The sequence below is a fragment of the Ceratotherium simum genome, chromosome 38 (assembly GCF_057802395.1).
Source record: "Ceratotherium simum simum isolate JZ-2026a chromosome 38, ASM5780239v1, whole genome shotgun sequence".
In the NCBI taxonomy this organism is placed as follows: Eukaryota; Metazoa; Chordata; class Mammalia; order Perissodactyla; family Rhinocerotidae; genus Ceratotherium; species Ceratotherium simum.
In genome coordinates this window covers 5,827,561-5,841,631 of record NC_141937.1, presented here as the reverse complement: position 1 = coordinate 5,841,631, position 14,071 = coordinate 5,827,561, and the positions used below count along the sequence as shown (strand labels likewise).

The window sequence follows — 14,071 nt, the reverse complement described above, 5'->3', positions numbered from 1 at the left end:
ATGAGAACATTTTATTCAGAATCACAGAATTTCAGAACTTGGAAAGACTTCCAAGATCACTTAGTGCAAATTTCAGAGAGACTGTTACTTAGTGTTGCACAGTCATTAGGATAGAATTAAGGCCTTTTTATACCCTGCACAGCAATCTTTTCTCTATATGACACCAGCAGTATTTCAATTAGACATAAGAGCATAATGTTTGAAAAGATTCAACATCACCGTTGGTTAGACTATTGAAAAAATAAAGACTCAAAGATGACAGTATTTTAGTCATTAAAAGACTTAGCTCTTGGGGGACCCAGATTTAACCTACAGAAGGGCCAGCAGTGTGCTGTAAATCACTCAGGAGTTGGAAGTTCTGGTTTGAGTGTTGTCTCCAGCATTTACTAGCTGTGTCAGAAGAGTCACCTCACTTAGTTAACTCTCCAAGTCTTGGCTTCTTCACTATAAAATGGGGATAATAATTAACTCAGAGCTGCTGTGTATTCAATGAGATAACAACTGAGAGACCTGACAGTTTGTAGGGACTCTATAATTGTTAGTCCTCTTTCTGTCTCCCTGGTCCCAATAGAAACTCTGTTTAGAAAGCATGAATATACAGAAATTACTGGAAAAATGCAACAGTTAGGCTATAAGCTAAATTTTAGTAAAAGATGATGGCATTTGATTAAATGTCTGAGACATGAGTAGGCACTTCCCTTGCTTGTAAAATGTTTACTGACATTAGTTATTTAAAACTAACGCAGAGATTATGAATCAAACCGTATCCGTTTAATATGTTAAAAAATCTAATCACAGATTCATCCTGAAGGAACCAGATCCTAAAGGAAAAAGCAAAAAATCAACCCAATCCAGGGGAACACTACGGAAATTGTTTTGCAATCATAAAACCATGAATCAGTCTGAAAGTTGATCAAAACAAAATGCATTTTTAATTCACTCTCATATTCCTGTAATTAACAGACAATTATTTTTAGTTCAAGTTTCTCTTTAAGTATGGAATGAAGATTGGATTATATGGCACCAGGCCTGCCTCCTGGCTGAGAACGTTTTTACCTCTAAGTTTCATTTAGGGTCAAAAGAGTAGAAACCTGACACCGTCAGTTAACAGTTAACCCCCGTAGAATGGTTTAAGGTAAATGTTAGTAGTACGTCTGCAGCCATCAGGGGAGCAGTTTGAAAGGGCAGCACCATTAACATTAGAAAGGCTGTGAAGAGTGGTGCCTCTGATTTTACAAATGCTGCATTTGCACTTAGAGATGTAAATATGCCACACCGAAAGGAATCCATGTTATTCTTCTATTGATTCATTGCCTTGTATTAAAAAAAATTCCCAAGGCTCTTCTCTACGAGCACTTTAGCTTGACATTTGGGGCCAACCTAAATCTGGCTTCTACTCTTCCTTATGAAAACTCCTCCCCTACAGCCTGGTACGTTCCCACTCTCCAGGCTTTTGTCATACCCTCCCTCAGCACTTGGATGTCTCCTCAAGCAAGAGAGCAAACCCACCTCCCAGTGCAGGTCTGCTCCAGCTTCCAGGCCTGGAATGGCAGTGCTCCCTGCATTCTTAGAGCATTTTGCCTTTAGCACTTACTTTTATTAATTAACTTTTCATATGTTTGTGATATTAACTCCCAGCTCAGCCTGTAAGTGCCTTAGGGTTAATGACAGGTATTTAGATATAATAGGTACTCAAATATTTGTTCATTGAGATATTCATATTTAAAATGTGTCATTTTCAACCTTTTAAATAGTACCTGATGACCCATCTCACAATTTAAAAGGATACTCAAGTCTTTTAAGACAACAAACATTCACTTTACAAAGATACTGGGAAAGCCCTATTCCCGTTTAGGAAAATGTAAAGATTAAGATTTTTCAAAAGAACACATGGGACAAAAAGCCATCAAGATTAAGAGTGATTCTTAAGTCTAAGAAACATTCCTGCAAGAACTCCATGGTGATGAAAAAAGTTTGGAATACTGTAATTTTCTATTTTAAATGTCAAGAATAGCAATAAGCAGATACAGCCAATCAAATTTAAGAGAACAGAAAATACATTTCCACTCGTGGTTAATTACTGATGTTAAATGTAGAACCATTTCTAGTGTCAACATATTAGATGACATAATTTTTCAGAGTAAGAAAAGTTATTATAAGGACTTTCAACTGGAAGCTCACCTATACATATATTCTTGTATGTTGCAACTTGTATTAAGATGATATTTTTGTAATAATGCGACTAAAGAGTCCTTCCACATTAATTTTTACAGTTTTAAGCTTTTTGATGGCAAGTGATATATCCCAAGAATTTTTGTATTCCTCATTGCACTTGTCACATGTCGGGTAATTAATGGTGTAATATATACCTAAAATGCCTTGAGGCAGGAGGGTGAGCGAGAAAGGGGAGGGATACTGTGGACACCTGCAGACAGGGCGCTTGTCTCAATGAGAGGTATCACCTGTTGGACCCAGTTCTGCCCTCTATGGGACCAGCTTCTCACTATTCTTAAGCATCAGCCATCTCTCCTCTGAAATCTGGCTATTCATGCCTACCTCAAATGACTGCCGTGTGGATTAAAAGAAATATTGTAGGTGAAGGTTCTGCACAATTCCTGGAGCATAACAAGTACTTAATACTTTTTCTGAACATATTTTTCTTTTTCTGAACATATTTTTAATGAGTGCCTATATGTACATGTGCTGTTCTACCGGTTGGGAGTTCAAAATAGAACAAAATAAAGTCCTTGCTCTCATGAAGCTTACAGTAGGGGGAGGTGACAGCCAAATTTACCCATAGATAGAACATGTCAGGGGGAAACAAATGTTATGAAAAAAATTAAAAGGGTGGTAAGCAGAGAGACTAACAGTATGTGTGTGTGCGTGTGTGTGTACACACATGTGATATTTTATAAAGGTGGTAAAGGAAGCCTTCTCTGATAAGACCTGGGAAAGGGTGGAAGCAGGCGTGCAGATGTGGGAAAAGCTTGCAAGGAGAGGGAACACCAAGGGCAAAGTCCTGGAGTAGAAAGCATGCTTGGCCTGTTTAAGGATCAGGAGGGATTCCAGGGGGTAGAGCCCAGCACACTAGGGGAAGTGAGGACACAACATCAGCGAGGCAGCAGGGGGCCAGAGCTTGTGAGATCTCAGAGGCCATGGTACCCGTCTTTGGGTTCATTCCACGGGGCCGGGGTGGGGGTGGGGGAACCACTGAAGAACTGCAATAAGAGAACTGATGTAGTATGCATATTTGGAAAGGCAATACATATCAGCTATGATCAAATGCTGTAACCATAAGGGATTTAATAGGTCGGAAGTGAATATTGCTTACCACTGTTCTTTAACTCTGATCTGGCTCAATTAGATTATAAGAACCGAGTGAGCCATATGAAATTGGAGATTCTATGGGTTGAAAATGGTCGAACATCGTTAGAAGTTTCAACCTGACTTATTGGATAGGATTAGTAAAAGGGCAAAGAACACGGGTTTCAGAATAAAATAAAAGTGGATTTGAATCCTGGACCCAGGACTCATGAGCTATATAGTCTTGGGAAGTTACTTAACCTCCTTCTCCTTGGGTTTCCCCTTGTGTAAAATAAGGCCTTGGCCAATATGAGCCACAAGGTTGAACTGAAGATTAAATGAGATTACAATACAAAGCATTTAGCACAGGTCTGGGAGCTTAATGAACAAGTGAACCGATTAAGAGAGGGGATCGAATCTTTTACAACTAGCAAATTAAATGAATAACTTGGTACCAAAACTTTTTAAAACCACCTATCATTTTCCTAGGTACTGAAGCAGCATACCTTACATTAGTTTTAAAGAGACAATTTTTTTGATCAAATTAGTATTCCTTGCACTTATAAAATTCATCCTCTAAATAGATAATTAAGAAGGTGAATATTCCGTGGCTCTATTAACAGCTGTGGATGATGGAGAACTTAGAATATTTGCGAGTTACATGTTTTTAACTTTGTCTACCTAAGGCAACTCCATTTCCTCCATCAAAGTAGCTTACTTTGTTTTTAAAAACAAACTCATTCTATGTTCTTCAAAAGAACAGGCCAGAAGCTACTTGCCACTCAAAGAGTATTTGTTTGAAACCCGTAGTTTCAATACAACTCAAAAGTGTTCCTCAGAATTGGTGCGAAGCAAAATTTTACTAAAAATCCCAGTTAAGTTCTTCACAGTTAAAACACAGTAGACACGACAGATACTTCAGCCAGTGTAACTCGCACAATCGTCAGGCCGATATTGAATAATTTTGTCCATGTTAATTGAACACGTCATAAAGAGCTTGCAATAAAATGCAGATACAGATTTAGTGACTGACAACGTTCTATAAAGCAGAGAACTACCTTGTTGCAGTTCAGAAAATTCTTCCCCAAACAAACCTAAATATTTGAAATCCCCCCATCATGCTGCTTGGAAAATCTCTTGCCCGCTGTATGATTATTTTTGCAAGTTTGTAAATACGAACGTTGACTTTCGTTTTCCGAACTAGATACAGTACATGCTCTTTATTTCATTTGTTTATTGTGGCTGCATTTTATTACTGAACACCCATGTCACCAAGAAGCGCAAGATCGCCAACAGCATCGCGTCCCCTCGTTATTCCGTACACCGCGACGCTCAGTCCTGACTGTCGCTGGCTCCCGGAATAACGGAACGCCGCGACAAAGCACAGCCTGTCCCCACAGGCGCGCCCGCTGCTCGCACAGGTCCTGCGCCGGCAGAGCGACGCCGTCGGGGCGACGAGGGGCGCCTACGCGGGGCCCGCCGCTTCTCAGGCTCCTTCCCGCCGCGTGGCTCCCGAAGCCAGAGGGGACCGCGAGAACACGGGGTGTTAGTGCGTTCCCATCAGCTTCGCAGCGGTAGTCAAAGCCCACCGCGAATGCCTCCTGTGGAGGCGGACCCGGAGCCGGGGAGCGAAGACCCGGCTGCTTTCCAGACCCGCCGCTCCGGGTCCCGTGGCCCAGCCACCCCCCCTCCCCCTCCCCTCCCCTCCCCTCCCCTCCCCTCCGCTTCCCCTGGGCGCGCCCCCTCCCCGACCCCGCCCCCTCCCCACGCAGGCGCGCGGCAGACCCCGCCCCTCCCCCTCGCTGGCAGGGCCGGGCGGGGGCGGGGCGACCCTCGGAAGGGGCGTGGATGCCGGCCTCGACGCGCGCACGCGCTCTCGGACCTTACGGCTACGTGTCGGGCCACGTGACGCCCACCCCGAAAGTCCCCCGTGAAGCAACAGGACGTTAAAAAAAAATCCTCTTTTGGGGGGTGGCGGATCAGAGGGTTTTCAAAAACTATAGTAACGGGAGGCGAGGAGGGGGCCGGGGGGCGGGGAGCGCGGCCCCGGCGCGTCCCGCTGGAAATCCCTCTCACCTAACGCGCCGCCCGACCGCGCCCGCCAGACGAGCCGCCCGCTGGCGAGCAGCGCGAGGCGGCCCCAGCCCCCGCCCCAGTCCAAAGCACGGCCGCCCGCGGCCCTCCCCCAGCCGGCGGCCCCGCACCGACCCCTCCCTCCGCTCTCGCCCGCCCGCGGCGGCGACCCCGGCCCGGCGCCCAGGCCCGGCTCGCCGAGCGCCGCCTCCGTCACGCCGCCCACCCCGCCGGAGGGAGACGGCGCGGCAGCGGCGGCTGCGGCGCCCGGACCCGGGGCCGCGGGGGCGGCGGCGGGAGGAGGAGCGCGCCGGCCGGGCCCCGCTAACGGCCGCCCTGCGCGGCCCCGCCCGGCGCCCGCCCCGGCCCTCCCCGCGCCGCCGCCCCTCCCCCCGCGCCGCCGCCGCCGCCGCCGCTGGCAGCGCCGCCTGAACTGAGGCGAACTCCGCCGCCAAGGGAGTGAGGAGGAGGAGGAGGAGGCGGCGGCGAGGAGGAGGAGGAAGAGGAGGAGCGGAGTCAGAGCGCGGCGGCAGCGGCAGCGGCAGAGGCGGCCGCGGCGGGGACCAGCCCAGAGAGACCCCGAGCCCGCGGCAGAGGCGGCGGCTGAGCGGGCGCGACCAGCCGAGCGAGCGGCGGCGGCCCGGCTCCTCCTCGTCCGGCGCCGAGCGGCCCGCGCCCGCACTCGGCCCGCGGAGACCCGCCTCCCGCCCGCCGGCCTCGTGAGGGACGCGCCGAGCCGGCGGTCAGGAGCGGCGGCGGCGGCGGGCCGGGAGCGCGTCGGGCCGCGGGCCGAAAGTGCCTGCGGGGGCGGGGAGAGCGCGGCGAGCGCGCGGTCCGGCCGCCCCGGCGCCCGGCGCGGGAGCGGAGCGGGACGCCGAGTTCCGAGCGGCCGGCGGCCGGGGCTCCCCGCCCCTCCCTCCCTCCTCTCCGGCGGCGGCGGCGGCGGGCGGAGTGAGCTGCGGAGCCTGGAATATGGTCGGGGAAATGGAAACGAAGGAGAAGCCGAAGCCCACCCCGGATTACCTGATGCAGCTGATGAACGACAAGAAGCTCATGAGCAGCCTGCCCAACTTCTGCGGGATCTTCAACCACCTCGAGCGGCTGCTGGACGAAGGTGAGTCGCCGCGCTGGCCCCTGGCGGCCCGCGCCCTGGCGGCGGCCGCTCTCCCCGGGACCCGACGCCCGCCGGCCGGCTGGGAGGGCAGGGAGGTCGCGGCCGGCGGGGCCGTGCGCCCGCGAGCGGGAGGCCCGGGCGGGGGTGCACGGAGGCGGCGCCGAGGCCGGGCTCGCGGGCCGGGCCGGGCTCGGCGGCGCGGGCGGGCCCTCGGATCGGGACCGCGCGCCCCGCGGGTGTGTGGGGGCGGCCGCAGGCCCCGTCCCGCGCCTCCGGCGCCCGGCCGCGGCAGTGGGCTCCCGACGGCCCCGAGCTCCGCGGGCCTCCCGGGGAGGAGCCCGGCCTCGCCGGCCCGCGGGCGCCTGAAGGACACCGGCCCGAGCCGCTCCTGGGGCCTCCCGGAGGACGCCGGCGGGTCCCCGAGCGGAGCTCCCGCGGGGCTGTGGTTTGTTGGAGTTTGTGTGGCGTGTAAACACTCGAGGGGAGTAGCGCGGGCCTCGTGAATGTAAAGGAATGCCGCGGGCGCCCGAAAGTAACGCTGATGGAGCCCCAAATGACAGCGGAAAGCACTTTCGGTCCTTTTGTTTGGGGAAGCGAGAAGTGTTGGGGAGTTGAACTTCACTTTTGGGGTGGGGGTGGGGGCGAGCGCGAAATACCGCGAGGATGAATGTAGACGTAATCCCGAGTTGGAGAGAACTCCGGCGGAGAGCCTGCTCCCCGGCACGCCGCTGCCTGAGTTTGCAGGACAGGAAATCAAGAGGTCTGAAAGGGCGAAAAGAAAAACGAGCAGAAGTTTGCCCAAAAGCTTTGTCGGTGGGGAGCGAAGAGTGACAAGAAGATTAATTTTGGCTAACTCTGGAATTTCTCTGCGAGTTCGTGCAGCGGCTACTTGGAGCATTAATATTTGGTAGCTGTGCCTTTCTGTGGACGCCTAGAGAGATGACCAACCAAAAAATCTGTTTTGCAAATCGAGAAGCAAGGAGTTTCTTTTTTCGGTTTAGAAGCATCAGCGGAGGACTGTTTAAAGAAAACTGGAAACTGTATTTTTATAGAGGTGAACAACGGATTTTAGGCTTTTCACGAGAATTTCCCGATTTTTACAGTAGAGCTGGGGAAAAGGAATCTGAAGCTTAGAGAGTTGGAATGTCACTAAGGAACAAAAGACCGGAAATGTCTCCGAGATAAAAGATGGTTAAAGAAGACTCCCGGGAGCTTTTGTTGTCAAGAAAGTCATAGAAACAACTTTAAAAGTACAAAAGTTAGGTATTAACTGCGTTGTCGTTTTTGCATTCATGTGTTACACATACAGCAGTGATCCATATTGCAGTGGGCTTTTTCCACTGTTGAAACAGCAAGTGTGTTAATTTCGAATTGCTCCAGAGAAAAGTTGAGCTGTCTCTTTAAGGGGTTCTAGTTTTCCTATTTGTGTTGGCTTTTGAAAGGTTGTGGAGGCAGAAAACTTTCTGGAATGTCAAAAAAAAAAATCTGCTGGAACTCTTAAATTGAGTGTTTCCAAATGTGAGCGCTAAGGGGCGCCAGTTATTTTTTTTTTAAACATGAGAAATGTTTGGAGCAAGATGTGTAACATACTCAATAATCTGACCTACATTAAATTTAGTTGAAATTTAAATGATAGTATATTATTTCATCTGTCATTTTGTGTCCATATATGTATTTACAAACGCTGAAAATACTTTGTTTAAAGTTATTGTAACAATTTTACCACGTTTCAAAAATATGATATTATTTTCCCTTGGCATGTTTTGGTAAAGTTAAAGTTTTAGTAGTACTAGTAAAAATTTCTAAGCACTTTTTTAAGTACAGTTGTTTACAAGGAATTCTTTATAGACATTAAAATGAAAATAGGCCTTGACAATACTTAGGGTTAAAGTTGAAGAAGTTTGAATTAAAATGTCTAGTTCAATCAGACAGCATAGGCGATGATAAAAAAAAGTTTGGAAATATTTTCATCTTATGCATACTATTTAAGAAAGTAAATAATTTGAGTTTTTCTGATTAATTCTAAAAGGCTTCTCACTTGTGCTTTTATGTTATCTAAAATCTCTAAATGATAATTTGGAGTTCTCTGTTAAAAAGTTTCTAACCTTTGGCTTCAAAAATTTTTAATTTTCTAAATCTAGACTTCCGATTATGTCATTGTCTGTAACAAAAGTTTGTTCATTTCTGTCTGATTGAAATAGTAACCACTTGAGTTTTAAATATTGGAGACCACTAGTTGAGGATGAAACATTCTAAATAATATTTTTTTTCCTTTTAATATGCTTCATTCCATCTCTTGTCTTAGTCTGTCTTGAGTTGTAGCCTTTTCAACTCCCTGTCGTAAAGGTTGCTTCTGTATGGTAGCTAGGATGTTTAAAATGGACAGCATAATGACTAAGAAATTTGATTGTTTTTTTATCAGACCAGTACAAACATGCAGGAAAAGGGGCTATTCCTTAGTGTGGAATAAGCTGCTTCCTGTAATTGTTAGCCTTATTATAAACTTAATTTAACTAAAGAAAAATATTGGTTTCTGAAGTGCATCACATTTTTTTGTGCCGGATGATTTAATTCGGCAATTTGGCAAGTTGTGCTTTACCCCTTTGTAGCCTGTCGTTGTCCAAAATAAGTTAATCATGACTTCTGTTTGTAGTTAGGAATTACGTTTTCCTTTGTTCATATGATTGGTTGAAAAATTCTTTTTAAATTTAGATAAACTGTAACTGTTACTTCAGTGATTAGTTTAATGAAGATACTGTGCTTAGTTACAGTAGGTCTATTCTCTGATAACTGGAGATTTTGAATAAGTATTTAGCAATTCTATTTCAAAATATTTTTCAAAAGTAAGCTTTTAAAAAATTTGCCTGTCAGTTTGAGAATTTTTATTTGGCTAGTTACAAATTTGGGACTTAACGTGTGCTAGATTTTCTTAGTTGATTATAACTTAAATGCTTTAGACTCAGCATTTTAATTTTAATTCCATGCCAAGTTAACCTTTAGCCTATATTTGGTCTGTGGACTGTGGGCAATCTTTTTGGTTTTGTGTTTTTTTTTTTTTTGATGGGGAGGGGTTGTCAGACTTCCCTTCCAAATGTCTTCAACATGGTTGCTCCTTTAAGTTACAAATACATTCGAGGTTGGACCAGTCATATAAAGGACGTAACTTCAGTTGATAATTCCAGTACGTACTTAAGAATCTTTCGTTGAAGGTAGAGTTAATTGCAGATAAAACGGAGGTCTTAAAGTCTTCAACTGTTCTCTCTTTAGAAAGAAGTTTTTAACTGAACCCTGGACCATCCATGGGAGAAAGTAGTTACTACAAGAAGTTTTTTTTTCTGAAAAATCTTTCTTTGTCATGAAAAGGAAACTTAAATAACGGCAGTACTTGAATGCAAATTCTATATGTGAGGTATTGGAATTTAGAAATGAGAAGGTGAAAAATAAAATCAGTTGGACTTAAAAATCCCAAATAGGGGACAGTGGAGAGCTAGGGATTTTGAAATCAGATTTTGAGTTTTCATTTTTAGGCAGAGAGAAGGTAAACTGCTGATGTACAAATTAACAAATGTGTAGTATGATTTATGAGGAAGGCTAGCCTAAATTGTTTTATTGTGAATATCTGAAAAATTAAGTGTGTGGCTCAGAAAAAGTGAGCAAACATGTTAGATTAGATTCTGCTTTACTGATTTGAAAAATTCATTTTCATTTTCTCATGGTCTTTTTTGTTTTTGGGTAATACATTTTCTTTTTGACTTCAGTTTAGTTTCTTACCCTGCTCCCTCTCCCTTAAAAAAGTGGGCAAAAAATATTTTAAATTAAAACTTGCTTTACTAGTTAACATTTTGCTGTGTTAATGTTTATTTCCACTTATTATGCATGCATTATTGAATGTATCGTATCCTCAGTTCTCTTACACTTCAATTTTTTTTTTTTTTGTAGAAATCTTGCTTGTCTATAAAAGCTTTGGTTTAAAAATTATATGGCTGTTTGTTGGTATTGAGAGGGCTCTGGCTATTTATTACACTTTGTTTTTTTTCCCCTGAAGAAGCATTATTAACAGTAATCAATATCTGTGACAAACAGATTTTACTTAAGTTGAATTTCTGTTCTTCAGGAGTGAAGATTTTACTTTTGTATACAAGCCCTTTGAATTAGTAGTAATGAGAAGGAAGCCAATATTTATAATCAGTTCTCTTCATTATCCTTTTCTTCTCTTCACCCAGGAGGTGTCACCAGCTATATAAGGCAATAATGGAAATGATGGTTTGTGTTATAGGTCATTCATTCAACATGCATTCTGTACTTTTGAAGCTCAAGTCCCTCATGGGCAGAATATGTATTCAAAATGCACATACATACTATGAGGCAGAAGGTGATTCCTTTTTCTTAACTTTGTCCAATTTATAAGTTTTGTAGTAAAAGCTGTACTCCCAAGGACCTAAAGTAATTGAGTTAATAGAAATAGGTTTCTTCGTTAATAGCATTTGCTAGTGTGTTCTTATGAGCACATTTCTTAAATGGCTTTGAGAATATCAAGTGAAAACAAGTTAATTTGACTTTTTTAATGGTTTGTATCCATTATGTTTCTGTTCTTATCCCCTCTCTAGTCACTGTCCTGAATCTGTCCTGAATCCATTTTCCATAAGAGCAAATGGTGTTTGGTTTGCTTTTTAAGGGAAATAGATGCTTGTGACAAAGACATGAAGTGTAATACCGCCCCCCCCCCCGGGGGGGGGGGGGGTTTGACCTTGCCTTTATGAGGCATGATTCAGATGCTCCTTTTTTGAGGCTAATATACTTGGATGTGTAAGATTTTTGTTTTGTTTTTTGACTTTTTTTGGTATTAAGAGAATTAGGCCAGTGTGATCATAGGGGCACTTTTTATAATCTGATTGGAACTACATTTTAATTTACTTGAGAAATTCAGTGTAGTTAGTACAATTTGTTTGTTTTATGATGGTGCAGTTATAAGTAAAACTTGCCCTTTTTTGTTGGAGATGGAAAATGGTATGCCATTGTTGGGTTTCATTTGTTGATAGCTTAAAAGAGCCCATTGCAACTTTCTGCTTTGGTATGTCAACTATTGTGTGAAGATATCCAAGGATCTATTTTAGGGCCAAGGGATGGGGGTGGTGCTTGGGCCCATGTCAAGAAGTCATAAGTGGAATTATGTACCAATTTTATATTTATGTGATTGATAGGACTTCATTATTTTCTCTGAACCCTCCTTTTTTTTTTTTTTTACATTAAGACAGTTAAATTGGAATTTTAAGTGCAATAATGTATTTTTCCCTTAATGAGAACTTTTAGGGAATGCTTATACCCCTTTTAAAAATTGACATTTTAGTTTTGGGGCCCAAAATAATTAGATTGTTTGGTGTTCAAGTAAGATTTTTATAGCTTTATTTTCGTTTAAAAGAAAGCAAAATAGCATTAAACTTTTCATAGTGAGTACAGTTCTTTTTGTTAGTGTGACTGTTATGAAATTTGACTGTAAATATCATCTGAGTCTGTGTTAGGTATTATTCTCTATGTAGTTATCACCATACTTAACATTGTAGTAGTATTATCTTTTTTTGGGTCTGTCTACCCTGTTAGAATTAGTTTCTTGAAGGTGCCCATCTCATATCCTGGCACACTCTCAGATGTTTGTTGAATTAATAAATAGGTTGCCACTTTATATCCTTTTTTTAATTTCTAGTTTCTCTAAAATATGGGATTAAGCAAATTATATAATGATTAGTGATCGTTTTGGACAATCAGAAAAAGTACGTGTGTTTTTTTTCTTGAAAATCTTATTGTTTTAGAAATCTTACAGTAATATTATTTGCAATACTTGCCCTCAAGGAGCTTAATCTTAATTTTACTTTACTACCATGGGTGTAAATGAGAATTAGAAAGATAAAGTTGCTTTACTTAAGTTTCTAGACAGTCTTTATACAAAATATATCAATGCATAAGCAAAGAAAAACTATCAGTGCTCATCTCAGCTCTTGAAAGTTTTGGCATTTATTGAATTATATAGATAAACCTTTTCCCTAGTCAGTTACCTATAAAAGTCAACATTTAATCGATATGTAAGTTTATACTTTGTACAAAGCACAATAGGAAAGACTCCTTGTTTTTAAGTGCTGCTTTGATGTGTTCAGGATAAATAAGGACTATCTGAGTGGTTTTAGTTTAGAAGAAAGCTGAGTATAAACATGTGGCAGTTACAGTAATTTAACACAAATAGCAATTTTTTAAACACAGGTGTTTCTTTAAGCTAATTTGAAACAGTGCCATTACTTAAAGACTGATAAATTGAAAATTTCAGTTAACTGAAACTTAATCCTCTTAAAAGGAGTCTACTTTTCTGCTTTGGTCTTAACAATGTTTTAAAATAAATCTGTCATGAGTTTTTAACAATTGTATAGCTTGTAGAAAAGTGATTTATCCAGAATTCTTGTAATTAATGGGCAAATGACTGTACTTAATGTTTTCACCATTTCCTCAATTTCCTGAAGCAGAAACTCTAGTTTGAAAATCCAGCAATACTGTCAAGTCTAACAAAATAAACAAAATTTTGTTTGTGTTCATAATGTTGCTTCATATATTGATTCTAACCTATATATTTTATTAAAGTAAATTTCAAGGCTGGTAAAATGAATCATACTGTAATATTTCTATCACATTATTTGTGATAAAGCAGAATTTGTCAATTTGGATACTTTTCAAGGGTATTGAAGTGTCAGAAAAACATCAAAATGCACTTAAATCTGTAAAGTGGTCATATGTTATATGGCCACGGTAGTAAGGAAAGGGCGTGTGTGTGTGCATGCATGTGAGTGGGTGCAAGCATGCATGTATATAATGGGAGACATGCAGTGTATGTGAGCTGGCCTTGAAATCCTTGGGAGAGGGTGCTGGGGATGGAAAAGTTCCAGAACAAGGAAGATTTTCGAAGTAATGAAATATCTGCTTGGCCCCAGGATTGAAATGATTATATATCAACAGGGGAAAAGGGAGCAGGTCTTAATTAAACACCTTGCTTTTGGCTTTAGCACAGGGTGAGATAGTGTAAAGACTGGGCATGATCACCTAGTCAGTTGCAAATTTTCCAGGGAGCCCTTGGCTTTTAAGCTAACCTAATAGTTTAAAATATATAGGAAAAATTAACAAGAAATACATAATATATATATATTTATTACATTTGAGGGAACTAAGAAAGTGCTGGTAAAAAGCAAGCTTTTATGCAATTTTTATTTGGAACCTTTTTCTCATTAACTCGTGGCGTCATAATATTTTATGGGGTCTCAAAATTGTTTTATGAGAGTATTTGGAGAGATGTATATGTGAAAAAAACTAGAAGAAATGCAAAACATTTCTTCTTAGATAGGGTTGAGTATAAGGAAAATTAAAGTAATATCAAAAGATCATGAAATTTCCGAGCTGCAAGGGACCTGAGAGTCGAGGGATGATGTCTTTATTTCATAGGTGCAGAGACGGAGGTCTAGAGAGGTGTGACTGGTCCAAATCACAAGGCAAGGCAGTATTGGGGCTGGAGCTGGACCCTCAGTTCTACCTTCTGATCTGTTTGGT

At 43.0% G+C, this 14,071-nt stretch overlaps 1 protein-coding gene across 6 annotated transcripts in view; it reads left to right on the top strand.

Moving 5' to 3' along the window:
• The first annotated feature begins 6,117 nt into the window (after positions 1 to 6,117).
• QKI (QKI, KH domain containing RNA binding) overlaps positions 6,118 to 14,071 on the top strand; it is a 148,413-nt gene continuing 140,459 nt past the window's right edge. For 2 of the 6 annotated variants that reach the window (XM_087425048.1, XM_087425047.1), the window contains exon 1: positions 6,118 to 6,490. In XM_087425048.1, coding sequence (XP_087281174.1) covers positions 6,349 to 6,490 — 142 coding nt within the window. In that variant the 5' untranslated portion in view covers positions 6,118 to 6,348. The remainder of the gene's footprint in view (positions 6,491 to 14,071) is intronic. The other 4 variants (XM_087425044.1, XM_087425043.1, XM_087425046.1 and 1 more) reach the window with 3 other exon arrangements.